At 46.1% G+C, this 25,451-nt stretch overlaps 1 protein-coding gene across 1 annotated transcript in view; it reads right to left on the minus strand.

Annotated features, from left to right (window-relative positions):
* Positions 1-5,037: 5,037 nt before the first annotated feature.
* Positions 5,038-25,451, minus strand: part of VWA2 (von Willebrand factor A domain containing 2) — a 71,011-nt gene continuing 50,597 nt past the window's right edge. Inside the window, 7 exon segments of the mRNA XM_043519378.1 lie at positions 5,038-8,224; positions 10,351-10,473; positions 17,003-17,554; positions 19,348-19,518; positions 19,521-19,928; positions 22,072-22,179; positions 23,779-23,847. Coding sequence (XP_043375313.1) covers positions 8,091-8,224; positions 10,351-10,473; positions 17,003-17,554; positions 19,348-19,518; positions 19,521-19,928; positions 22,072-22,179; positions 23,779-23,847 — 1,565 coding nt within the window. The 3' untranslated portion in view covers positions 5,038-8,090.

Here is a 25,451-nt window from a genome sequence, read left to right on the forward strand (position 1 = left end):
TTAGGGGGCTGCTTTTTTAAACAGGATTTGGTGTTTTTTTTTTTTTTTTAAAAAAGGAACAAGCCAGGGCCATTCCATCTCCCCAGCTGACCACAAGTGTAACTAGTGTTACAGCCTTACACAAACCCAGAAGAAAAACATAACTAACATCCCTTTTGTCCACTAGGTAGCAGCCTTGTGACATGCTGTTTGTGCTGCAAGCTCTTAATGACACTAACAGGAACAGGTTCACTTGGGAAGAGAGGGAAAATAAAATCGGTCATAAACGTGTATGTTAGCCCTGCCTTCACTGCACTCCAAAATGAAGAAAAAAACCCCATCCTCTTAAGTAAGGTGCCTGAGAAAGGTGTCGCCACTTTGTGAATATAAAATCCCCTGAAACAGTCAGCTTGGTATCACAGCAAGAACACGAACTATATGTAAGGCCCAGCTCATCCATCTCTGCTTCACCCCAATTGTGCTGGGTTTCTCAGTAGAGTTACCGCATGCCCTGAGAAACCAAATCAACACCCCCTTTCATAGCTGATCTACCCATAGTTTTTGTACTGCTTTAAATTATTTCCATTAGGAGTGGTGGTTTTTCGTTTGCTTGTTTTTTTAACTGATGTAAAGTTTTATACCAGTAAAACTCCTAGCGTAGATGCAGTTAGCCTGGTATAACAGAGGCTTATAGCAGCATAGTTTATTCCTCTAAACTTCTAGTATAGCTTATTCCCAAAGTGTACACAAGGAAATTGTGCATATACCCGTCTAGCTTGTCACATTAGGGGGATTGTACCACTTCATAGTTAAAGCCGAGCAATTAGTGTGTGTAGGCAGGCTCTAAGTAAATAAAATGGAAATGTATATTGCTTCTCTCTCTCAAACATATTAGGTCATGGTTGTAAAGTGCTTTGAGAGATCCGCAGCAGAAAGGCACATATCAATGCAAATTAATTAACAAGCCCATTACCATCCAGTGGACCATCGACAGTGATTACCCGAAGAGAAGGAATAGTTTCTGTCCATACATCATTTATGGAATGTAAATGGGAGGAACAGTTGCTTTCCTAAGTGATTCTTATCTTGTATAAACCATTTCTCCTCCGCCTGGTGTTAAATGTCCAATTAATCATCCCTGGTACAAAGACACTAAGAGACAAATGGCACATCATGAATCATTCTGGTAACAAAGAATGCAGCCAAGAATCCAGTCACAGGGCTGGATCCTTCAAGGTGTTCCTCACATGAACAGCATGGCGCTTCCTTAGGAAGAGCTAGTTCCAATGTGTCCAATATGAGCCCTCCTGTAAGCACTACTCAGTTGAGTAAGTGTTTGCAGGATTGGGCCCACGGGCTGGCCTCTTCAGGAGTCCTAACTTGCATCAGATTTGCAGAGAACAGCTGATTTGCTTAGCTCACTGCAATGTTTTTCTGAAGGAATCAGAGTTTATCGAGTTAACAGCTAAATATATGTCTCACTCTATCACTAATCACTTGGTTATTTACTGGCATCTACTGGAGTTTTAACATATACACAACTCAGCATTCATGTGCCGGCTGTCCATCAAGGAAACAACAGTGAACATCAATACATCTAGGCATCTAGTACAAAAGTACATTTTCTGTGCAAATGACTCGCAAACACATTGATAAAATACAAAACTTGTTAGCCCTGCTCCTCACGGAAATTTTCTCTGGGAATTTTATAGTGTTCGACTGAAATTACATGTAGGATTTTCAAAAGTGCTCAGTGCTGGTGTGACTCAGCTCCCATTATAGTCTGTGGTAAAGTTTCCACAGAATTCAAGAAGTGCAGAGGCTGGCCACTGCCAAGTTTAATACATAGAATTTAATAAAGGATCATTATTACAGTGGTTCCTAAAGTCCACTAACAGGCCTCTGATGCTGTACCAATACATAGTAAAAGATAGTCCTGGCCCTGAAGCGCTTGAAACAGCGTGCACATGTAGTGTTTATATATCTGTTTGTCAATCATCTCTGTATCTTTTGGACATCGAGACACTGACCCACCGAAGTCAATGGGACTGGATATGGCTGTATAATATGACAGAAGCACAAAGGGGACTTGTTCTGAACGAAAATCCATTGCTATAACCCCAGGGTTTTTCTTAAGATTTCTTTTACCATCCCTTCTTCTTGCTTCGAAGGCACTGGACAATCCTTCATTGACTGCTGAGGCATCTCACAGTCCGACGTAAACAAATCAGAGCAGCTGTCTGCTCAGCACTTTTGAAAATCCGTCTATTTACTCAATGCCTATATATAGATCTTAGGAGTCTAACTTCAAGCTCCCATTTTAGAAAATCTTGGCTCAAATATTTATTGTCATTGTTTGGGACAAGAACCAAATTACTCCACTTTATTCAAGCATATTGTTTAAGACTTAGTTTAAACAAGCTACCTACGTTGTACGGGACAAAGCCTCCTGTTTTCACACAAGCAAAAATTCCCAGTGAAGTCTGATTAAGGCATCAGCAGGAACTGGCCCAGTATTTGTGACTTTTATAGGTTAACAACTCATCTCAATGAGGTCTTTGAACTTCTCATGCCAGTTATAGGTCACAACAACACACCTACCTCACTGCAAAGGCCAGACACCTTCTGATAGGAAAGCAGCCAGCAAATCAAAGAAAAAGACAAGAAAACAGCTATTTTTCAGATCTTCTGAGGAAGCAGTGGGAGTGTTAAAGACAGAAGCGCCTAGCACTAAAAGTGAAAACACTATCTCGGATTCAGTAGTTACAGAAGGGCAAGATGTTGCTTGTTTTAAAAGGAGGGTCAGAGGAAATAAAGCTAAAGAGGATGAAACATATGGCACTCACATTCCAATTTATGACATGAGACCAGGCTTTCCCACTGAAGTCAACATACGAGCATCTGAAGGGATCATCCAACATCCTACGGGGAGAGAATCATTCCTGTTTCCCATTAGTTAGTTCCCAAACGTCCAATTACTCCCAGTGAAAAATTGGCATTTTCCTCTCTAGAAAAAGCTTTTTTTTCACCCCCAACAGATTTTACTCTACCACCCATTTTGCTAAATCTCCTCCCCTCCTGCTGCTTGGTAACTGTGCAAGGTCCGAACAATCTCCCAACCTTTAGGGTCTGAACTTCCCATCAAGTACTTTCTCATTAAGGACTTCCGTTTAATTTCAAATTAGGCTCCAGGAGTGAATTTAAAGAAGGACAATGTGTAAGTGCCAAGCCACCTCCGCTTTTTAACTAAAAATTGCCAGATTATGGGTCTGTGCATTGTGCAGGACCATTTTTGTTTTTCAAACTGAGATAGAGAGAGCAGGAAGTTAAAAGGCAGCCCTGATGCACTGACACCTTTCAAGCTGCAAGTTGGTTTTATTTTTTCCCCTAAACAAACAAAGTAACTTTTTTTAGCCCAGACCCCACAAGTGCTTTCTCTGGTGCTCATTATTCACACCTGCGTCATGTCAGGATCTATACAGCGAGACAGTTTTATTTATGGCTGTTCATTTGGTAGAACATTGGTTCCTTTAACTGCACCATGACCACCTGGGTTTCTCTTTTGCATTTCTACAGCAGGTCAAATAAGCCAACAGGTCCACCTGTTCCCATTGGCCAGCCACATCCATTCAGATATATACTGATTGATATACTGTCCTCTACAAGTGCAACAGACTGCAGGACCTTCAAGTCTGATTCTGCAAACATGGCCAGGTGAGACATCACAAGTCTCCTTGACTTCAAAGCACAATGCCAGGTAGTAAATGTTTACAGGGCCTGGCCTAGCATACAGCTGTGTCTGTGGTCTAATGTATCTGGGATTCAGTATGTGAAAATGATCACAGCAGTTCAGTCCCTTTTTTAATGCATGTCATACTGTGAGCCAAAATCCTCCTTCATTTACAACAGGCAAACGAAGTCAATGGGATGTGCAACTAAAGGTATATTTGGCCCACTATGGTTAAGATATTGTAGAGGGAAGTCCTTGTCTGAATTACAATTTTCTGTCCATTCTGTCAAATTCTACTTGCTCCACTGTGGATTCATAGAAAGGATAGGCCTGATTTTCAGCTGTGCTGAGCACTGCAGCTCCCACTGATGTCACTTGGAATGGTGGGTGCTCAGCCCCTCCTAGAACCAGACCCTACAGTATTTCTATATTTCTGTGGTTTTCCCATTATCTCACAGCTCTTCTGGAGTGGAGGGAACCAATAAAATAAGCCAACTGGGGGTTTCATTGGATTTAGAGCCGGGATGAATTTGACCCAACGAGTCATGATTTGTTCACTACAGATAGCAATACCTAGCTCTTATGGAGCATATTCCATCAGTAGATCTCAAAACACTTTACAAAGGAGGTTTACCCCACTGTCCCCATTTTAAAGAGGCATGGAGAGGGGAAGGATACTGGCCACAGGTCATCCAGCTGGCCTGTGGCAAAGCCAGGAATAGAACCCATGTCTCCCAAATCCTAGTCCAGTCTTCTATCCACTAAGCCTCACTGCCTTTATCTCCATGATCAGCCTGATTTTCCCAGCACTTTCCCGACATGTCGCCCTCTTAGTTGGCTAGGAATGTCATCTTCCACCAGCTGAGAGAGCTGACGAGGCATGGAACACACCATTTCATACTCCAGGACTGTTAGTTTTATGCTGTATTCTGTAAAACAAGCACTCAAAAGTTAGGAAATGCCAGAATTCAGATTATCTGTGCCACCTTCACTGGGCCCCCGCATGCGTGGGCACCTAACTCCTTACAGCGCCTTTGAAAAGCTCAGTTAAACACCCACCATCTTACATATCACCATTCTCTGTACTGTGGCAGCACCTAGGGGCCCCAATCAGAGATCCGAGCTCTATTCCACTAGACACTGTGTATCTACAACCAAAACAAAAAATGGTTTCTGCACCAAAGAGCTTAGAGTCTATAGTTTTATCCAGACCAATTTGCCCATCCATATTTTAAATGAAGCAAATTCATGGGGGAAAAATCCCTTGTTTTGCCAGGCCTCTTCCCCACACACAGCCTTATCCCAGTAAAATTTATGTGCTTCAGAAATGCTTGTATTAGCCAGTGTATTAAAATAAAAGTATATCTATATAGCATGGTTACAATTGTACAACATAGGTGCATAATCAAGCCTAAAGGTTCATTGGATCTATACAAATCTTCTCTGTATGCAATATACGTATGTGGAAAATATTGTAAATACCTTTATACTTTTAAGAAAGCACATTGCAATTACTCAAGTCGTACACTGTACAAAAGCTAAAGGAGGAAGAGCCAACTCCGTGTTAAAGGCAAGCTGCCAAAAGACAGTGAAAGTGAAGCAGAGTTTAACCAGTGCACCTGTTAGACAAAATATACAACAGAAAATGCTAGAGTGTTGTAAATATTACAGCGAAGCAGGGCAGCAAGGGATAATAGTATAGTCTAACACCACAAACCATGCAAGGAGCGCAAGACGATGGAGAATATTTTAAGAGCAGAATTTGGCTGGAAGTGGAACTAGCTCCCCAGATGTTTCCCCAGTGTAAAATACAAACCGTGGCTTTGGGTTGTAGCTGAGAGACTGATGTAGCCCATTCTTTCCAGAACAGAACCCACTGACACTTTTACAGAAGAAGTAACACTAAAGCGGCAACCATGCCAGGCATAAATAAGGGAGAAGGGTTAGCGCCCCTTTCCGCTTCAAATATCAGTCCTGCAATTGCACTTCTATTGCTGCTTGCCTCAGGCGCAGAAGCCGAAGGATTATCTACAGAAGTCTGAGCAGAACCAAAGTGGAAGTTCTCCTTTATTTTTCCAGCATAAGGTATAAAATAGCACTGCTGCTGTTTCAGAACTAGCTTTAATCTCCATGAGTGGTTTAGACCATTGTCCTTTAGACAACGATCCTGTGAAATAATCTCTCTCTCTTTTGGTACACCTGTGTTACTAGTAAAACATGGGGCCAAGGCACTTGGATGAAGGGGATTTTCTTCTCTTTGCTATTACCCTGAACACTGAACCCTAGATGCTATAAAGCTGAACACTGGCAGTTGCAGTTAATCTTTCTGGCTCTGCTCTGCGCACAGCAGAACTGGAGTTTCTGCTTTCATCTCTCCAAGGCAATGGGCTCCATGAGGAAAACAGTTAAGAACAACGTAATATCATAGTTAAATAGCCCCAGGAGAGCAATCGTGTATGTCTAATAGCTTCCCAGGTGAACTGATCTCGTGATCCATTGAGGGACACCCTCTGAAAGGTGCTGGCCTGGGGCCAGATTCTGTTCTTTGGAGGTGTGTGTGCAGCTCCTGTCGAAGTCATGGCTCAGCCTCTCCTTCTCCATGTAAAGCTGCCATGACCGCTAGCCTGCTGGGTGAAGAGCGATCAGCATAAAACCATTAAGGGAGCCAGAAGTGCTGCCTATTTAGGTTCCTATCCCCTGTTCATCACACATGGTATTTCTGCCTTTCCAGGGGGCCAGTTTTACAGAGACCTCCCCCAATGGGCGGATAGAGCTTCCTCGTAAAGCCATGGAACGAGTGTTCCCAGCACTCAGAAAGGAGCCTGGGTTTGGCCTGGAGGAGAGGGGCAAAGAAAGGAGGCGTGATAAGCGAGGGTAAAAAGAGGGGCAAACAGAGTTTGCAAAAGAGAGCTGATGGAGACAGAAGCTGTGGTTAAATCCAACACAGCAGCCAGGTTCCAAAACACAATAGGGTGCAGTGTATGCATCCGACTGGAACCCCATTTGTAACCAGTTCTGGAACCCTTACAATGCTGTATTTGTAGCACAGATGACTCAGACAAACCCCCAGCTGTCCTAGGGAGAGTTTGGCATGAATAAAGCATGCAGGATCGGGCTGCAAATGGTATTGTTTACATAAAAATCCCAATTCAGTAGACTCAGCTGCTTAGCACACCAGATCCAAAGCAATCCTTAGCTTAGCCCAGAATTTGTCCTCCACACTGTGTTTGAACTACTCAGTTCTAGGTTTTAAACAAGTCATTTTTCAGCCATCACCTACCATTCGATTTACATAGTAAACTAATCTGATCTCTAGGACTAAAATAGCCAAGCTCATCTTGTAAATATAGCAACGTACATATTAACTGCTGCAGCTCCATTTTAGAGTTGTTTCACATTAAGGCCCCTCCTAACAACAACAAAATGCAGCTAATAAAAATGTCCATTAAGCCAAACCATATTACCTCACTCAGAAACGAATACAAACAAAGAAAAGAGCTAAGCAAGGGAACATCACTGCATTTGGCATTGAGAAATCAGTAACGCATAACAAAGCCCATCACTAGCTCTCCCTTTCATTTGTCTTCCTGTGTTTATCCAATAATTCATTCTAGTGACTTCAACTGCAGGAATATTTAACTGGGTCTGGTAAGTAGCGTACGGAAATTACAGCCAGACCAACGGAGCTGAACTGATTTACTGGAGCTGAGGACCCAGCTCTTTGTTTGCACAGCCATAGCTATAGTTTATAGAGTCATAGATTTTAAGCCCCGAAGGGACCCTTGTCTGACCTCCCCTATAACACAGGCCATAGAATTTCACTCCCTATTTTCGCCATCTAGATTGTAATTTCTGGTTGAGCTAGAGCATCTCTTTTAGAAAGACATCCAGTCTTGGATTTACAGATTTCGAGTGATAAGAGTCCCCTCCGCATCCGTTGGTCAGTTGTTTCAATGGCTAATTACTCTCATTGTTAAAAATGTGCACTTTATATAGCTCCGTTTACAGATACATTATTTAGGCTAACCCCTTTTGGCTTGAGCCCCAGAATTACTCTAGCCTTCTCTAATAGTCTGCTGCCAACTCACAGATCTTTCAAACAACATATGTGAAACACCAAAATCTTGGAGTGGAAAAGAAAAACAGTCAATAATAAATACTGAAACACAAAATATTTACTTATTACTTATAAGAAAAAATATTGACTACTGATAAGCCCAGCTGGCGTCCTGTGTGAACTTGGAGAGACATTACTTCAGTCTCTGTGCCAGATTAAAGCATTCATTGAAATACCTGGTGGTTGCTTGCCAGATCGTCTTGTATATTAATGGCTGCAAGCAAACATTACTGAAAGGAGAACTGCACAGTGAAACTGCCCAACTCAGTGTCCCGACTGAGCGTGCCTTTTTGCATGTCGGAGAGCTCTGTTAAGCTGCTGCAAACCGCTCGGATTTCGTTGGATGTGAAAGTTTGTGGGAGGGACCGGTGATCTTGAAAAATCGCCCCTTAAAATTCCTGTTACAATAAAAATAAACAAATGTTGAGAAAGAAGAATGTTCTCCAATTACAAAATCAATGCTCAATTCTTTGTACAGATAAAGTACATTTTAGACAATACTAGCAGACGCAATTGCAACAGGCACATACTGTGGTGGTGGTGGTAGCCTGTATGAGGTCAGATACTGTGACCTCAGGTGAATCAGGACTTCTGGATTCTATTCCTGGCTCTGCCGAAGTGTGCGGGCTTGAGCAAAACATTTCATATAGATCCTGAGGACTTGACCTCCAAGGGTTGGGGAAATGAACAGTTGCGAGTGAGTTGTTAACCGCCCTCTCCTTTCCATATTGCCAAATGAAAGGAAGCCGCAGGTAGAACCTTGCTAAATGGAATTAGGGTCCTGGCATGGGAAATAGGTTCATGGTGTGGCAAATATTGCAAACCAATGACTCCATACAATCTAGGGTTAAAGCCTGAAGGCAGCTGCAGCTCCTAAGGACCCTTCTTCAGTCTAGGAAGCCTCTGTAAAAGACTAATGGTCTGAGTCTCTGCTTCTCAAAGCACTAACTACTTCTCCTCTCATGCGGGCTGAGGTGATCCCCTGACTAAGATAATCCTAGAGTTAGCTTCAAACCCACTGCTTCCCAGTGTGAGAGATGGACCCGTTGGTGCACTGCCAGATTAGTCTATGGGGAGGAGGCATGGGGCAGAGAAGAAAGAGTAGGAAAAGCTTCAGAGTCTACTCTGTTCCCTGTCACAGCAAACACGGTCCCATAGCCATAGGCAAAACAGCACACAGCTCCTTGAAAGACGTCTGCTTTCCCCAATACAGGTGGGGATGTAGTGGGTGGACCTACAATATCACCAGCCCAAGCTGCTCTTCTCAGAGTGGAATTGAGGGCCACATGAGCCCCACGGAGCTGCCAGAGGACGCCACCAACCATTCCCTCCTCCCCCAAGTTGTATGTGGAGCCTCTATATGCATTGAGAAGGGAAAAAACCCAACCGCTGCCATCACCACCATGGTCCCACATGAACTGAAGGAAAGGCAGAGAGTGGAAAGAAAGAAAAGAAAGGGAGAGAGTGTCACTTGTGCCATGACGTGGCAAGGAGAGTCCCACAGGCGGCTAGAGCACGGGCGGCCAAACTGCGGCTTTTGAGCCAGATGCAGCTCTTTTACAGTTAAAGCGCAGCTCACAGAGCCCCCCTCCTCCCCCGCTACAATCCCATTCTCTGCCTATCCGAGCTCAGGGCTTCTGCCCTGCAGCAGGGTGGTGGGGCGAGGGGCTTCTACCGGAGGTAACTGGTTCCTGATGAGAGTGTGGGGGGGTCACAGGTTAAAGGTTCACTCCCCCAACAAGTTGAGTCATGCCCTTCCATCACGCTCTCCCCTTAACCTTAGTGGTCGTCCCTGCAGCTTCCAGCTGTTTGCCACGGCCTCTCCCCATGACTAGAGCTCCCAGCTGCACCATGTGACTGAGTGGGGCCATCAAATCCTGGCAAAAATCTGGGGGAGTGGCATGTGACTCCACCTCTGGCTTCTCCCAGAAGGGAAAGGGGTCTCGGATCTTCAACCCCCACGGGGTGTGCCTGTTTCAGCAGGAGTGGGGCTGAAGCCCTGATCCCAGACAGGCACCTCCTGCGGGGCTGAAGCCACAAGAACCCCCTCCCCACAGGGCAGAAACCCCTACCCCACCACTCCACCGCAGGGCTGAAGCCCTGAGTGCCAGCAGGTGTGCCCCAGCTCTTGACCTTCTGAAGACCGTTGTTTGTGGCTCAGAGGGTCAGTAAGTTTGGCCACCCCAGGGCTAGAGGAAGCAGAGGACGTCTGCCAATCCGTTATAAGGGGGGGGTCTGTCATGAAAGGAGGGGAATCTTTGCTCCTGCAAATTGTATTTAGCATTGTGTTAGTGAGCCGCATCCAATACTACCTCTGTGGCCCCGAGGATGTCACATGGACAGCAGCTCTGTGCTGATGGGGCCGCAAGCAACCAGCGGGCTGCAGGTTGAGAACCACTGCTCTTGACCATATAGCTGATGCTCCGGCCCTACCCTTGAGCTCTTAACCCTCTGACAATGTGCAAGCCTCAACCTGCACTGCCATCTGAAATTCATTGACTGGTTTCTGTTCAGCAAGCCTTACTGCTTTCACAGTGCGGTCCTTCCCAGCCTTGGCATTCACACCAGTAGCTTCCATTCCCGAGAATGCACACTCCATCATTCAGGCACGGGTTAGGTTTGCACAGGTTCACCGGGTGTTTAGCCTCTGTAACAGAGAAAAACACAAACAGAATGGCAGGCTCTGGCACATTACACAATATTAACTTCTCAAACCCGCCTCCAGCGTGAGCACGTTGGCATGACAGTAAATGTTGCCCTTGCAGGGAAAGTCGGCTGGATTTACAGGAAGACATGGAAGGAAATAAAATACTAGAATGGCAGAGACCCAAGCCATTTGCGGTGTTGTTGTGTGTTCATTGTAACAGCAAAACACCATCAGTTAAAGTCTAGAAAAGGTCAGGGAAGAGGATTTACTTTACTAGCTGTTCTGAGTAAGAGCCTGGCATGGCTCCCACTAAGGCAAGGGCATCGGGTCCACTAACAGACACCCCACAAAACAGAGTAAGATGTGTTTCCTGTCCCAAACAGCTTTCAGTTGAAAGCCCCAGTCCAGCAGTCAGATGCATTAGCAGGGAGCCCAGACCTCCTGTACAGGAGCTGAGAGAGACCACATAAGACATGGGACAGCAGCTTAGATTAAAAAAAAAAAAAAAAAGAGGGTGGAAAGATTATTGGTAGAAAACAAGGTGGGAAAGATTTCTGAAGAAACGGGTTTTTAATGGGGGATATGAAGGAAAGTGTGTGTGTGAGAGAGAGAGCAAGTGAGCGAGCGTGCGCGCCTATCAGCTCTCCTAGCATAGCAGGCTACAGCTGTTGGCAAGCCTCAGCACTTTTTGTGCCATTTTTCTATAAAACCACAGAGTTAAGCAGCAGCATCTTAGAAGAATCTTTTGTACCGTGACTGGCATTTCTGCAATAGTGTTTGGAGGCATGTGAAATTCCTCAGCTAAACAATTAAGTGGCTTAGAATGTGGGTCTTCTAACCACATCACTTTTGTTCTCTCACAACTTGGGTGCCTGGTAAAGAGTATAAAAATCAGTTCCTCTATCCCCAAAATTGGCGCATTTGGATGCTATTTTCTATCAGGATTGTGTCTAAATAGTTATCATCTGTCAGAGCAACCTGGGATCCCATTCACGAACTCTCCAGGGAAGGTGGGAGGTAATGCAAAATACTGCAATGCACGTCTCTGCCCTCTACAGGGTGGAATAAGAACTACTCAGCCACATGGCGTAAGCATCCTTTCCCTGCATCTGTCTCCAACTTTCTAATTCCATTACATTCTAATTCTAATACATTTCTTTTAGAGTTCCCTTCTCTTTTAAACACTTGTTATGAAATGAACACACACATATTATGTCATCAAATTTTTTGCGCACAAGCCCAGCAAAAGGAATAAAAGTCAAAGAGTTAGGCTGCAAATTTTATTCACATGGGTATACACACGTGGCAATACACACACCTCCCTACACACACGGTCTCTTACACACATACAACGCATACATGCACACACACACTTGCCCATACACTTTTCCAGGGGCTGCCTAAATCACCCAGCCGGGAAGGGAGGAGGGTGGGCTGGAGGGGAAAAGATGGGGTGGGGGTGGAGGACAGTGGATGGGGGGAGGGAAAAGAGGCCAAGGACGAGAACAAGGGTGGGTGAGAGGTGGCAGTGAAGGAGAGAGGAGGGGGTGGGGGGTATGTGGGGTGGATGGGGATGCAGGGAGAGGCAGATGGCTACAGGTGCATGATGATGTGGGGGGCACAGGGTGTATAGGGACATAATGGGAGTGCAGTAATGTATGGAGATGAATGGGTGCAGGGCTGCGGGGTGAGCAAGGGACATGGGGGGGTGGCTTTGGGAGATGGAGAGGATGGGTGGGAGAGCACTGTAAGGAGTACAGGGCTGGGATGGGTAGGTATGGGGGCAGGACGCAGTGACGGGGGGATGGGAGTGCGGGGGGTGGAAAGTGGAGAGATGCAATGATGGGGGGTTGGGGTGGGGAGGGATGCAGTAACGGGGGATGGGGATGCAGCCCCATTCCCAGCACTCGGAGACGGGGATACATACACCTCGAACTCCTGGGTGCCGGCGATGGGGCGACAGACCGACCGCAGATCGCCGCAGGCCAATGGGAGCTGCGCCTGTGGATGGGGCAGCACCCGGACCCCCCGCTCTGGCTAACCCTAAGCTAGGAGCTGGACATGCCAGCTGCCTCCCAACCTGGGAGCCGTGCAGCGTGGTGGCTAGCGCCGCCAACCAGATAGTCAACGGCCTGGTCAGCAGTGCTGACCAGAGCCGCCAGGATCCCTTTTTGACCAGGTGTTCCAGTCCAAAACTGGACACTTAGTCACCCTAATCTAGCCAGTAAGATCATTAGAGCAGGGGTCCTTTACTAACTCTGTGTTTGTACAGGGCCTAGCACAATGGGGCACAATTCTTGTCTGGCGCTTGGGCATCGTCACAATAAATAATTAGTAATAACTACACCACTAGCAGCCACTGGAGAATCTCCTTTAGCTCAAGTGAGGAGAGGCTTAGCTTTTGAAACAGAAAAATCCTGCACTCAATCGACATTCTCATTAGGAAGATCCAAATGGCCATGGTGAAGTTCCTTGACAGGATTTGTTACTGTACACGTGTCCATAACCAGATAACGTCTGCATTACAACAGACACTATGTAGATTTCTATTGTCCAGACAACCATCAGCGGCACATCCTTTAGCAGAAGATTAACATCAGGATTCCAGGACCAAAGTCCATGACCTATGACCGTTATTTAGGTTTTACACTGAACAATTCACTGACCTGCTCCATCTGTCCAACCTGGGGTCAAGGAACAGGGGTGGAGGGAGGAGTGTCAAAGGGTGCACTGAAAACACTAGCCTTTGATCCAAGCTACCTTTCACATACTTTTATCATCAGAACCCATGATTTTCCTGCCTTTGCAATCATCACATGGCCTCTGGTTCTGTTATTATGTCTCCGGCTTTAAGCAGAAGTTGAAATGATAGATTTTTGTCTGTTACACTGTCCTTGTCCCCTGCCTTGCACTACAAACAATAGCACAGCACACAGCACAGGTGAGTAACAGCTGCAATTCAGCTTCAGGAAATGCTGTGTTCCTGCTCTGTAATCATTGACTTTTGCCACCTTCTCTTCTACAGCCAAGACCTAGTGAACACTTAAGCAAAAGTCTGAGAGCTTAAGTGGAATTTCCTTCACAGGTAGATCCTATCAGCCTTCTCTGAGCATGGGAGAACTTCACCCTTAATACATATTTCTCTACTGCACATCAACTGCTATTAAAACTGCACTGAGAGGTCAAGATTCCCCCTTGTTTCTAGTGCTATGCCCTAGGAACATCATCCTACACTGACCCATGAGCACCCTGTGGCTCTCTTTGTATGCCCTATATTAAGCAGCTCTGGAGAAGGGGCACTTTAAGGCTACTCTGTACTCTGCCACCCACAATCAAAGAGACAAGGTAGGTGAGGTAATATCTTTTTGAACTAACATGTGGGTGAGGTAAAAGATGTTATCTCACCCACCTTGTCTTTCTAAGAGGGACCAACATGGCTACAACCATACTGCATACCCGCAGTCAAAGTCCACTCTCCTCTGGTGTATTGAGAATGCCTGAGGAATTACTGACTTTCCCAGTCTCTTGTCTTTAAAGGGCAACTGAGTGAATAGAAGGAGCTGACTAGGTCTTTAAGGTCACACTGTTACACGTTATGCAAACATCCCAGACTCTCGGCAGGGAGGAATTTGCAGGTTGTGACTGAGAAGGTTTTCAAGTTGTCTCAGTCCACGGGATGTAATTTTAATTGTAGGAATTCCCAGAAGTTTGTTCTCATGTGCAAACAGAAAATTAGCCATGCCCTGAGCACCAATTGTTTCACATACCAGCCAGTTCAAGTAAACATCATTTTCCTCTTGGGAACTTAAACCATTTTATTTCTTCAGTGGGGGAAGCATGACTCGCTTGTCTTGTGGGGCATCCCTTCATCTTAGGGCCTGCAGTCTCCCAATCAGACACCTCCACTCCGGGTCAAACACTGAGGTCTTTACTTAGGCAAACTCCCACCAAAGAGAATGAAATGACCCTGAAGGTCAGGAAAGCAATATAAATACTCGGCACACAGAAGAGAAAGACTCCTTCTTTTGCAGCAGGGACCCCCAAAATCCACTGCAATCTGTTTCCACCCCACCTACCCCAGCATGCTAGTGATTCAGCATAAAGCTGATCAGAGCCTCCTCAATCTGCCATGCCCCCAAATTTCTTTCTGCGTCATCACATTCCCTTCTCTCCCCCACAAACAAAGCTGGGGAGGATTTGACAGTTCTTTTTTCTTCTTTCCCCTAAGCATTAATTAGCGTTTAACCTACATCCGTTTAACGCCAGCAATACATTCCTAAGGACTCTACTCGGTAAACAGAATACATTGACCCTTCTAAGACGAGCTGTTTATTATGTCTTTGCAGCCCACACATGATAACTTTCTGATGGGTCAGCTTTTAAGCACTCTCTCCCATCTTGGATAAAGGCAAGTGTATCTTTGAAGATGAAACATGGATCAGCTGGGACTCTTTTGATCTGGATGCTTTCAGACAATTACAGAATGTTCCTCTGACCATCTATAATCATTTCAGCCTAACCGCCTTCCAAGTGGAAGAGTTTAATCCCATTTCATCTCAACTTTATCTGCTCATAAAATGTTAGCACATCTGCCACCTCTCTTAGCCAAGGCAGTGCTTTGATAAGGTTGTTCATTCCTTCCTGAAACAGAATTACCCAATAGAACCATTTTCCATCTATTGAAAGGCTTGCCCTTTAAAGCAGTTACTGGGCATAGAAGTGTTATTCTATCTATTTGGCTAGGCACTTATATGGCCCTCATCCTGGTAGTAACTGAACACTTCCCAAGTATTCAAGGACTAATGGCCATAACATCCCTTCAGGAAGAATTATTCTCATTTTACAGACAGGGAACTAAGGCACAGGGAGACGAGGGACATTTGCTAAGATCACATTGGACATCTGTGGCAGAAATGGTAACTGAGCCCAGATCACTCAAGTCCCAGTCTAGTGCCCTAAACTCAAGATCATCCATCCTACCTAATTGCCCTCATTTTTCCATTGTGTATTCAGATGACGATAAATATATCTGCAGATCTCAAAGCACTGGATTTGCCTGTATTGGCAACAGGGCTTCATTATAAAACAGAAATGGCAAGATGATAAATTGAGTCTCACCCTGTATAAATATATGCCATAGAAGGGCCCCATGCTGCAAGTTGCTGAGTAGCTTCTACAAGCAGCACTACTGACTTGCTCAGCACCTTGCAGGATCACGCCTTAAATCATTTCAATGGAGCTGCATGTGTAACCCACACACCCCCTATGTGTGGTGTTCTGTCCCATCTAGTAGCACAGAGACCACTTAGAGAGAGAGATCAACGAGTCTGCTGCACAGTCTTAGCTAACAACCATATGGATTTTAGTTCATGCGGTAGAGACTCAGGCATTTAGCTCTAGAGATTCCAGGTTCGAACCTACCTGCTAACAACCGGGGTCTGTTGAAATCAGGGCACTAAACACATGGGTATAAACATCAAGTACTGATGTATATTCTTAAAACTAATTTACAGTAATCACCTGTATTCTTCCTGCTTAATAAAAGCACCTATAACTCTTTAGATCACCTGTGTCATTACCTTTACACTTACCTGTACATCTCATCAGAAAATACAAAGCAACAGCTTTTTAAAAACACCCCAGAAGGCTGAAAGTTATTCCTTTAATCATAAAAGGACACCATTCCATAGTTAGCAATGTGGGCTTTACCCCGGCTATCTGGGAGATTGTCCTATTCAGAAAAATAAGGAGAAAATAAAGAAGATGAAGAAAATAAATTTCTGTCCATGTCAGGTCCATGTGTTTATGAGGGCTCTTAATTTAATGGAATAGCCCCTTCTATGTGTTCCCCTTTCTCCAGTGCCCCAGGCTGTGTGCACGTGAGCCCTCAGACAGCAGCACTTCACTGAACAGCAGAACACTGAGAGCACTCGCAAAAGTGCCCCTAATAACAGGGACCATTTGTAACGAAGGCAAGTTACAGTCGTCCCACCTAAATGTTCGACCTAAAGCTACCATGGTGAGTTAGTGGCCAGTAACTACAAGGGCAAGCAAGTCAGCTGTGAGCAGCAAGTGGACAGGGGACAACAGGAAGGAAATGGGATTGAGCCACAAGTTTCAGATCTGGATCCAAAGCCTGCTGAGATAGAGGACTCACACAATCAGGTGTTGGAACCTTCCTTATGGCTCATAAGGAACTTGTCACCTGCTGCTTTGAAATACGTCTCCTCTTCGTACCCCCAGTAAGAACATTGCATTGGATACCTTGCAATGTATGCAATATGTGACATCCTACATATTTAAAGCAAGATTTAAACTTTCTTGTGTCTCTAACACACACAGTGAAGCCGATTTAACCCAGATAGGATTACGACAGGCAACCACAGCTGGCAAAGTAGCCAAACCAAACTTCACGGCCTGGACTGGGGATCAGTGAGATCCTTGTGTTTGTCTGTTTTATAAGGCTTCCAACAGCTGGTTTCTGGGTGCAGCGGGAGAACTGAGAACGGGAAGCCAAAAGCCATCTCACCTTCACATATTCTTTCAGTGATAAAGTCTTTGTAATTGCGCAGATCATCATAAGATGAAACATGGATCAGATAGTGGGGAGAGCCGGCAATCCTCAGCAGTGTGTCCCTCCGCACATCCCCAATCCCGACAACAAACACCGACACGCCGTTGCTCCGCAGCTGCTGAGCTGGAACTACTGCATCCTCGGTGCCGCTCCCACCCGTGATCACAACCACGGCCTTGCTCACCCCAGGCCTTGCCCCTTTTGGAACGGTCACAACATCATCATGAATGTGCAGCAAGGCTCTGCCCATGGAGGCCGAGCCACCAAGGAAAGGCGCTTGGCTGATGGCTTGAAAGAGAGCTGAGCTGGTGACGTGCGTGTCCAGGGCAAATGCAGTGCGAGCCCTGCTGCCGAAGACCACGAGGCCTGTCTGGGTGACGTCCCGATTGATATTGAACTGCAGAGAGCTGCTACTGACAAAGTTCTTCAGCTGCAGAAAGTTCTCCCTGCCAACTCCAGCTGAGGCATCCAAGGCAAAAACCAGATCCAGAGACTGGGACTGGCAGCCTGGAAAGGAAGAGCAAACTTTAAGCCTTTCAGAATATCATTACTGACCGAGCAACGCAGAGGAGCCACCTCCTGTAGGCACACAATCACTACTGGGCAGTAATGAACTGCGGCATTATGAGGAATGGCAGATTGCAATTTACAATTCATTATCACAGGAATTTACAGCCTCCTCATAATGAGCAGCTAGAGAATAATCCCCAGCTATACAATCAACACAAGCGCTACTGCATTAGATTATATTTCCAGTTTCTTTTCACTTGTTACACTGGTTTGAGCCAAATCCTTAATCTTGAATGGTCTCTTACTATATGTGTTAACTACTTATGCTGATCAACCTGTTCCACTTCATATTTAGCTGTGACTACCCGAGTACCTTTCCCACATGTGACAAAGAGCTCTGCCTAAGTTTGAAAGCTTGTCTCTTTCACCAAGAGAAGTTCGTCCCATAAAAGATATTACCTCATGCACCTTCTGTCTCTCTGTACCAAGGGTATTCCTTTTTCAGTCAGAGGCTTGGCCCTGTGGTCTGAGCCCATAATTGGAGGAACCAGGACACCTGGGTTTGATCTAGGCTTGGACAATGACTCCCTGGGAAATTTTGGGCAAGATACATACCTTCTCTGTGCCTCAGTTACCCCATCCATAAAATGGAGATCATAATTCTGACTTCCCTCACTCTGAGGGGTGCTAGAAGGATTAATTACTTATGGCTAGACTGTGCTGTTGAGGCCCTGTCACAGAGTGGCCAGCACTTTAAGAGCCTCACCTGTGTCTGATAAGCTGCCCCCCCCCCCAGCTAAAGCAGTGAAGCCAGGAATCAGGTGATAGCTTGGAGATCATCTTGTCCTCATAACAGGCAGCAAATAGCTCATTTGAGCTAGAGTACTGCAGGGAACAGGGAAGGCTCCTACGGGCATCTCTGAAGCAGTGGAAATATCCCAGGTTATTGTGGCTCCCAGGCAGGCAGCCTGTGGAGCGTAATCCTGTAGGGAGCAGGCTAGGAAGAAGAAGGGAGCAGAGAGGCTTGCCTTGATGCCCAGGTAGATGTACGGAGTAAACAGACTCCTGCAGAAGGGTCTGGATCAGAGGGGAAGTTCACGGTTGAGATGTCGAACTTGTGTTCAAAATAAACTGTTTAAGAAATAACACTGAGTCCATGAAGAAAAAGGAGTGAAATCCTGTGACAGGAGAGTGTTCTTTGGTGCACCGACCAATGAAATAGTTCACCAGCTTCTAGGCCCACAAGGTGGGGGCAGACTAGAGCCGCGGCGCCCTAGATGAAGCTTGGATGGTGCCTTAGGGGCTGCATTTCCTCCCCTAATCCCCACCGCAGACAGAGAGTGCACATGTTGCAGTTTACCCTTTCAGCGGCACATAATACTTGATCCATATGAGACCCCCCAAACCACTAGCCTGCTGGCTAGTCAGCTCTCTGGGCTGGTACAGAAGTCGAGAGTGGACTGCAACCCCTCCTTACCATTTTTTTATTGATTTGTGCCTATGGGTGCATGAGGAAGCAGCAGTCTTAGACACCACAGCCGCCCTTGCAGCTGGGGAACATAGGTCTTTGCACAGGAGGGTTCAGTGCTTTCAGCCTCTCTAGTCCCTGACACAAGCTAGCTCTCAAGTCCGGGGAGTGCTCTGCCAATTATGGATCAGTATCAGTGGATTCCCTACCATTGTTGTGTGGGGGAACCAAAATTCATTCTTTTAACCACCCTACTCCTTAAATCTTGAACTCCCCTGAGCAGTGACCATCACTGCGCTACAGTCTATAGCCACAGCCTTACCTGGATGACTGTCTACACTGCAGATTTTTTTCTGCAGCTCAGGGATCTTGTTGAACAGATCCGGGGGGCTGGAATAGACAACCGTCCGCTTTGGATTCCCAGTCACGTCGTCCAGCTCTGCTCTTAAGAAGTCGCTGCCCACGCCAATTAGGAAGAGCCCTCTGCCCTGGTATATTTAGCTGCTTCTAACACAGGATCCTGGGACTCTGAATCCGTGAGCAAGACAACCACACGCGGGAGATTGTCGTGAACATCCATGAAGGCCGGAGCACTCTTAAAGCCATGCTGCGTGACATACCGAAGGGCTTTGCCGGTGAAGGTTCCCCCTCCGCTGAAATGCATGGTGTCAATGCTCTTCATGAAACCAAGCACATCCTTGTACTTGCCCACTTTGATCGGGATCTGGACATTATTGCTGTACTGGGCCACTCCAACGTTTGCTGGGGAGTCTTTGCTCAACATTGCCCAAATGAACCTTTTCAGGAAGGCCTTGTAGCGCAGGAATCCCTCCAAGGTGGTACCAGATGAGCTGTCTACCAGGAAAAGAACATCCATGCTGCACTCCAGACTCAGCTTCGGAGCTGAAAGCAAAGGAAGTGAGTAACTGCGTGTAATACACAAAATAAGCAAGCACATCATGTGGGTCTCCTGCAATCCCAATGACCTGAAGAAGAGAGAATGCACCCGAGCCTCTGTTGAGAAAACAAAACAATGTGTTGGGCAACATGTTTTTTACAGGAGTAGAATCATGCCTCAGGATGCCATTTCCTTTGGTAGGATGCCACAAAAACCTCAAGGGCTGAGGAATACATTGCAGGAAGTTATCCAGTGGTTAGCGCATCTTTGATACAGCTTGAGAAACCTTAAAGGAGTCTGATCTCAGAAAAAGTGGAGCACCCATCCCCCTTTAAGGTTTCTCAAGTTGTATCAAAAGATGCCCTAAACACTGGATGACTTCCTGCAACGTATTCCTCAGCCCCTTGAGGTTTCTGTGGCATCCTACCAAAGCGAACGGCATCCTGAGGCATGATTCTCCTCCTGTACAAAACATTCTTGGGCACCCAGAATCATTAATCCCTTCTGAAATTCCCAGCCCATAGTGCAGGGCAGTTCTGCAGGGATCTGAGGGAGGAGAGGGAAGGAGTGTGGAGCCAAGGCACAGATACTTCAGCTGTCCCCCTCCTTCAGCAGGATCCACTTCTCATGCCCTACTTCCAGATTTCCCTGCATACCGAGACGGAAGGAGCCCCAATGAGGCTGTAGATGAGGGTGGGCAAACCCTTTGGCCCGAGGGCCACATCTGGGTATGGAAATTGTATGGTGGGCCATGAATGTTCATGAAATTGGGGGTTGGGGTGTGTGAGGGCGTGAGGGCTCTGGCTGGGGGTGCGAGCTCTGGGGTGAGGCTGGGGATGAGGGGTGGGTGCAGTAGTTTGCTCCAGGCTGGGACCAAGGGGCTGGGGAAGGGGTTGAAGCATGGGAGGGGGTCAGGGATGCAGGCTCCGGGCAGTGCCTACCTTAAGCAGCTCCAAGAAGCAGCGGCATGTCTCCGCTCTGGCTCCTATATGCAGGTGTGGCCAGGCAGCTCTGCGTGCTGCCCCATCTGCAGGCGTCGCCCCTGCAGCTCCCATTTACGCAGTTCCTGGCCAATGGGAGCTGCAGGGGGCAGTGCTTGGGGTGGGGGCAGCATGTGGAGCCCCCTACATATAGGAGCCGGAAGAGGGACATGCCACTGTTTCCAGGAGCTGTGCGGAGTGGGGCAAGCGCTGGAACGGGGCAAACCCCGGACCCCGCTTCCCGGTGGTAGCTAGAGGGCCAGATTAAAATGTCTGGAGGGCCGGAGTTTGCCCACCCCTGCGATAGACCAAGTTCACAGGGGCTTCTGAATATAGTGGGACTCAATGACAGCTACTGGGGGGGGGGAACAGAAAATGCCCCCCAACCCTGATTTTTGCACTTGATCAAAGTTGCACAGGCAAAGTTTGGGGGATAGGGGATAAGCAGCATGGCTAGCATGCAATGGTCCTGTACTAACCCAGTACAGCTGCTGCTGGAGCACACCATTCAGGCTGCGTGGTCGCAGTGCCAATGAAATTTGACCCAGCTGCCCCTCCTGACAGATGGAGAGGCAGCCTGGCCAAATGGAGTTGTGACCTAGCACATGGGGAGTCTGTGCCTGTAGGGCAGAGTGCAGGGGAGTCCACTGAGAACCGACTCCTGGTGACAGGCTCATGCACGGTGTGGGTAAGAGGCGACACTCCCTAGCTGAGGGAGACTCGGGGTCCCTGCTCGGGAGAGGGGGAGGAAGAGGCAAGCAGGGACCAGAACAGGGTTCTTATGAGGGGCAGGGGGAAGGACTGGAAATTTGCCACCTCCTGGAAACATTTAAATTGGCACCACTGGTGGGACTCCTTTCTTGGTGCCTTCTGCAGCCACAGTGGCTCTGAGGAGCGAGCAGGCAGGATCATCCCCTGGAAATGGTAGCACTAGGCAGCAAGTCCCAGTCACTGACAGCCCTACAGCCCTGTATCAAGCAGTAGGAAAACAAACAACCCCTTGGAGCAGGGTTTAAAAGGCAGTGGTTAGCCTCAACCCAATCCAGCAAACTGCATTATAATTCTATACCAGGGCTGTTACAGGAAGGCAGGCTGCAGAGGGATGGTCCCAATCAACAGATTCAAGAGCTAACACCACACCAGCGGACCAGGCTTAGGCCCCACATACCGCAGCTGGCATCTCCTCCAAATCCAACAGGACACACACAGTGGTACCTTTCTAATCCCTCTGGAACGCATGTGCCTCCATTGTGACAAGGCTGGGAATCGCAAGGATCTGCAAAGGCACCAGAGAAGAAGAAGGAGAGAGCCTGGGTTGGGCCCAGAGAGAAATACAGTCATGCTACACAGTGGATTAGCTGTAAGTGTTTTGAGAGTATACAGAGTCAGATGGGCTCTCAGGCATTTGGAAGATAATTGTCCTTCGCTTTGCAGAAAGGTCCTTTTCTCTACTCAAATAAAGCACAGTTAAGTAAGGCTGTGATGTCTGTGTAGCTTGCTTGAGTATTAATAATGTACAAGATAAGCCCCATTAGCAGAACTCAGTAATTTCTTAAATTTAACTTATTTACACTTGAATGAATAATTCTTGACAAGGGCAGCTCCAACCATTTAAAAAAGCCCGCTCTTTGTAAGCACGGTTTTGTACGACCACATTACAATTCAGTGTCAGCTCTACAAAGCTGTCCATTCCTGCGTGTGGTTTGCCACCTTGCACTTGAATTGCTGTGGAGTTAAATCGCTTACATCAGGGAAATGCTGGAGTAACTGGTAGATCGGAAGTAACTATTGAAATCAGTGCAGTTCCTCCAGATTCACACTAGCAGAGAAGAGATTAGAATCTGGTCCATTCTGTTCAGATTCCTTTTGGACCATATGGTGCATATTCAGCACTGATGGTTCTGGGGTGTGGCTTACAACACTTTTTGCTCAAAAGCTATCATGAAAAATAGTGAATGCAAGCAGTCCAAAACACTCTACCTCTGAATATTTCATCTGCTGGGCTGTATTTATGGCATGTCCCCGTAGCACGGTATGGTGACACCATACATTGACAAGTTTGGCAGCTATCCACTTCATTTTCAAATCCTACTTTTTCCTCCAGAATTTACTACATTGCTCGTGCAGCACATACAAATTTTGCTCGATCGAGGAATCTCCATTTCCCTTCCGAATCAGGGGCTTAAACGATGAGGATGTATTTTCAAAGCGCATTCAAGGAAAATAAAGCAATCAGGTCACTCCATGATTTGAACCACTGAGTTGTCGGTCATATTGGTAAATCAACCGGAGTAGCTATTCCCACACAAAACAAGCACAAAACCAAGTTACACAACTACTAACTGTCAGGTTCCCTCTTAAATGAATGATACTGATGGTTCCAAATTACATGGCTGAAGGCATCTCACTCAACTACAACTTGAGCAGAAACGTTCCACGTTGGTAGCAATGCAGTCCCCAAACTAATGCAATACTTGGACACTATTTTTTGCTGGCTTATGCAGGTGTGACAATAGTAATTTGGGAATGGTGTGATTCTATCAACAAACAAGAACGTGAAGAATTTCAGATTAATAAAGGGTGAACCAACTCCTCCAGGAGTGAAGGGAGAGACGGAAGGGTAACTGTTTTAAGCCAGCAGAAGGATTTCATGGTCAAGATCATGAGTGAAACAAGAATCTCATTTTTTTAAGTGGTTAATGAAAGACTGGTTAAGGGTCAATTCTCCTCACTAACATCCATTAAGAATTAGGATCCCTGCTTTTCTGATCCTTGCTGAGGAACTGAATGTGATTTAAAAATAATCTCCTGAGTTTAGTTCACTTTTTTTTGCTTAGACTGTAAATGAGATTTTTTCAGAAAGATCATGTCTTACCTGGGCATGTAGTTCGGTAGCATCTGGCCTGGTGTTTTATCAAGACTCTTTTCCAACTAAGATAGAAAGATTGATACAAAATATGAAATTGGACTGACCAAGTATTTAAAAGATTAACGGTATTTGCAAGGCTGACCATTTAGTCAAAGTTCCTGACAAATAAGTTTTCCCTCAAAAAATGCAGTTTCATCAAGATTGAAACATTTCATGGGAACAGATCGATTTTTGACAGAATGAAAAATTTGAGGTGGAAAAGTTGCAACAAATCATTTTGACTATCAATTTGCTTCACTTTGTTTAGACTATTAACTATTTAATAGGCTGAATTAAAATATTTGATATCATAATATTTTTACAATACCAGATATTTCAATAGTTCTGAATTGAAATTTTTTGGACTTTTCATTCTGTGGGAAATAGCAACCTTTTGTTCTGAATCTGAATAAAAACAAATTTTGAAATGTTGCAACTTCCCATGAAATGGAAACTCTGATCTCCAACCAGCTCTAACTTTTCCAGTTAATAAGAGAGCAAGGGCTGTACTAGGAAGCAATTCTTGATCCTCAAGAATCCCTCCACATGAGATCAATGAGTGAATGCTCATTGATGATGTTTTGAAACCATTTATCTCATCTTAAAGGTGACCTGGAAGGGAAAAATAAATGTGTGTGTTCCTTTTTTTGCTTGTTTATAACTAAGGCTGTGTGTCGGTTACGGAAGTCACAGATTTTTTTGCAGGGGCCAATATGGTTTGCTCAGGGGCTGCCCGAACAGCAGCAGCAGTTTAGGTGTGGGAGGGGGATCGGGGCTGGGTCGGGGGGGGGGTTCCAGGGCAGTGCTTAACTCAGGGGTGGGGGGGCCCCCAGAAGCGGCTGGCATATTCCTGCAGCTCCTAGGCGGAGGGGCCAGGGGGCTCTGCGCGCTGCCCATGCTTGTAGGCACACTCCTGCAACTCCCATTGGCTGCTGATCCCCTCCAGCCTGCCAGCCCCTCCAACCCCCCCCAACACCAGCGGGGGTCCTGTGCCATGCACCGCTGCCCGCCCCTGGAGCATTCCCCTGGAGCATCCCCGGACCAAGTTTTAGTTAGGGGTATATAGTACAAGTCATGGACAGGTCACGGGTCATGAATTTTTGTTTACTGCTCATGACCTGTCCATGACTTTTATTAAAAATACGCGTGACTAAAACGTAGCCTTATTTATAACATGCCGGGGGTAGGAGAGTTTTTTTTTAAAGGTGGATCGATTCCTGATTTTTTTAAAACTTTAGAAATATCAGCCTTGTCAAGTCTAACCTTCCCTAGTTTTGCTGGATTCATTGGGGCTTAGAGGAGTGTAGTGTGGCATTTCTCAGCCCTTCATTGAAGAGGAAAGGATGCTCACTTTAACAGATCTTCTTTCCAGGGGTTTGTTAGACTTTGGAGTTTAAAAAAAAGATCTGAGATTCTGGACAGCCTGAATAAAAATAGATTCCTAGTTCAATGAATCAAGTTTCACTTCCTTCGTATCTGAGTTATAATCCTACTAGTCTACCCTGGAAAACAAGACCTGAATTTCTAGTATAAAAAACAAGCAAGGGAAAAAACACCAACAATTCCTCCCCTTCTGCCTCCTCCCCTCAGGCTCTCTTTATACATCAGACAAACAAACAAACAAACAAACAAAGACCACA

This window comes from Dermochelys coriacea, chromosome 7 (assembly GCF_009764565.3).
Source record: "Dermochelys coriacea isolate rDerCor1 chromosome 7, rDerCor1.pri.v4, whole genome shotgun sequence".
NCBI lineage: Eukaryota > Metazoa > Chordata > Testudines > Dermochelyidae > Dermochelys > Dermochelys coriacea.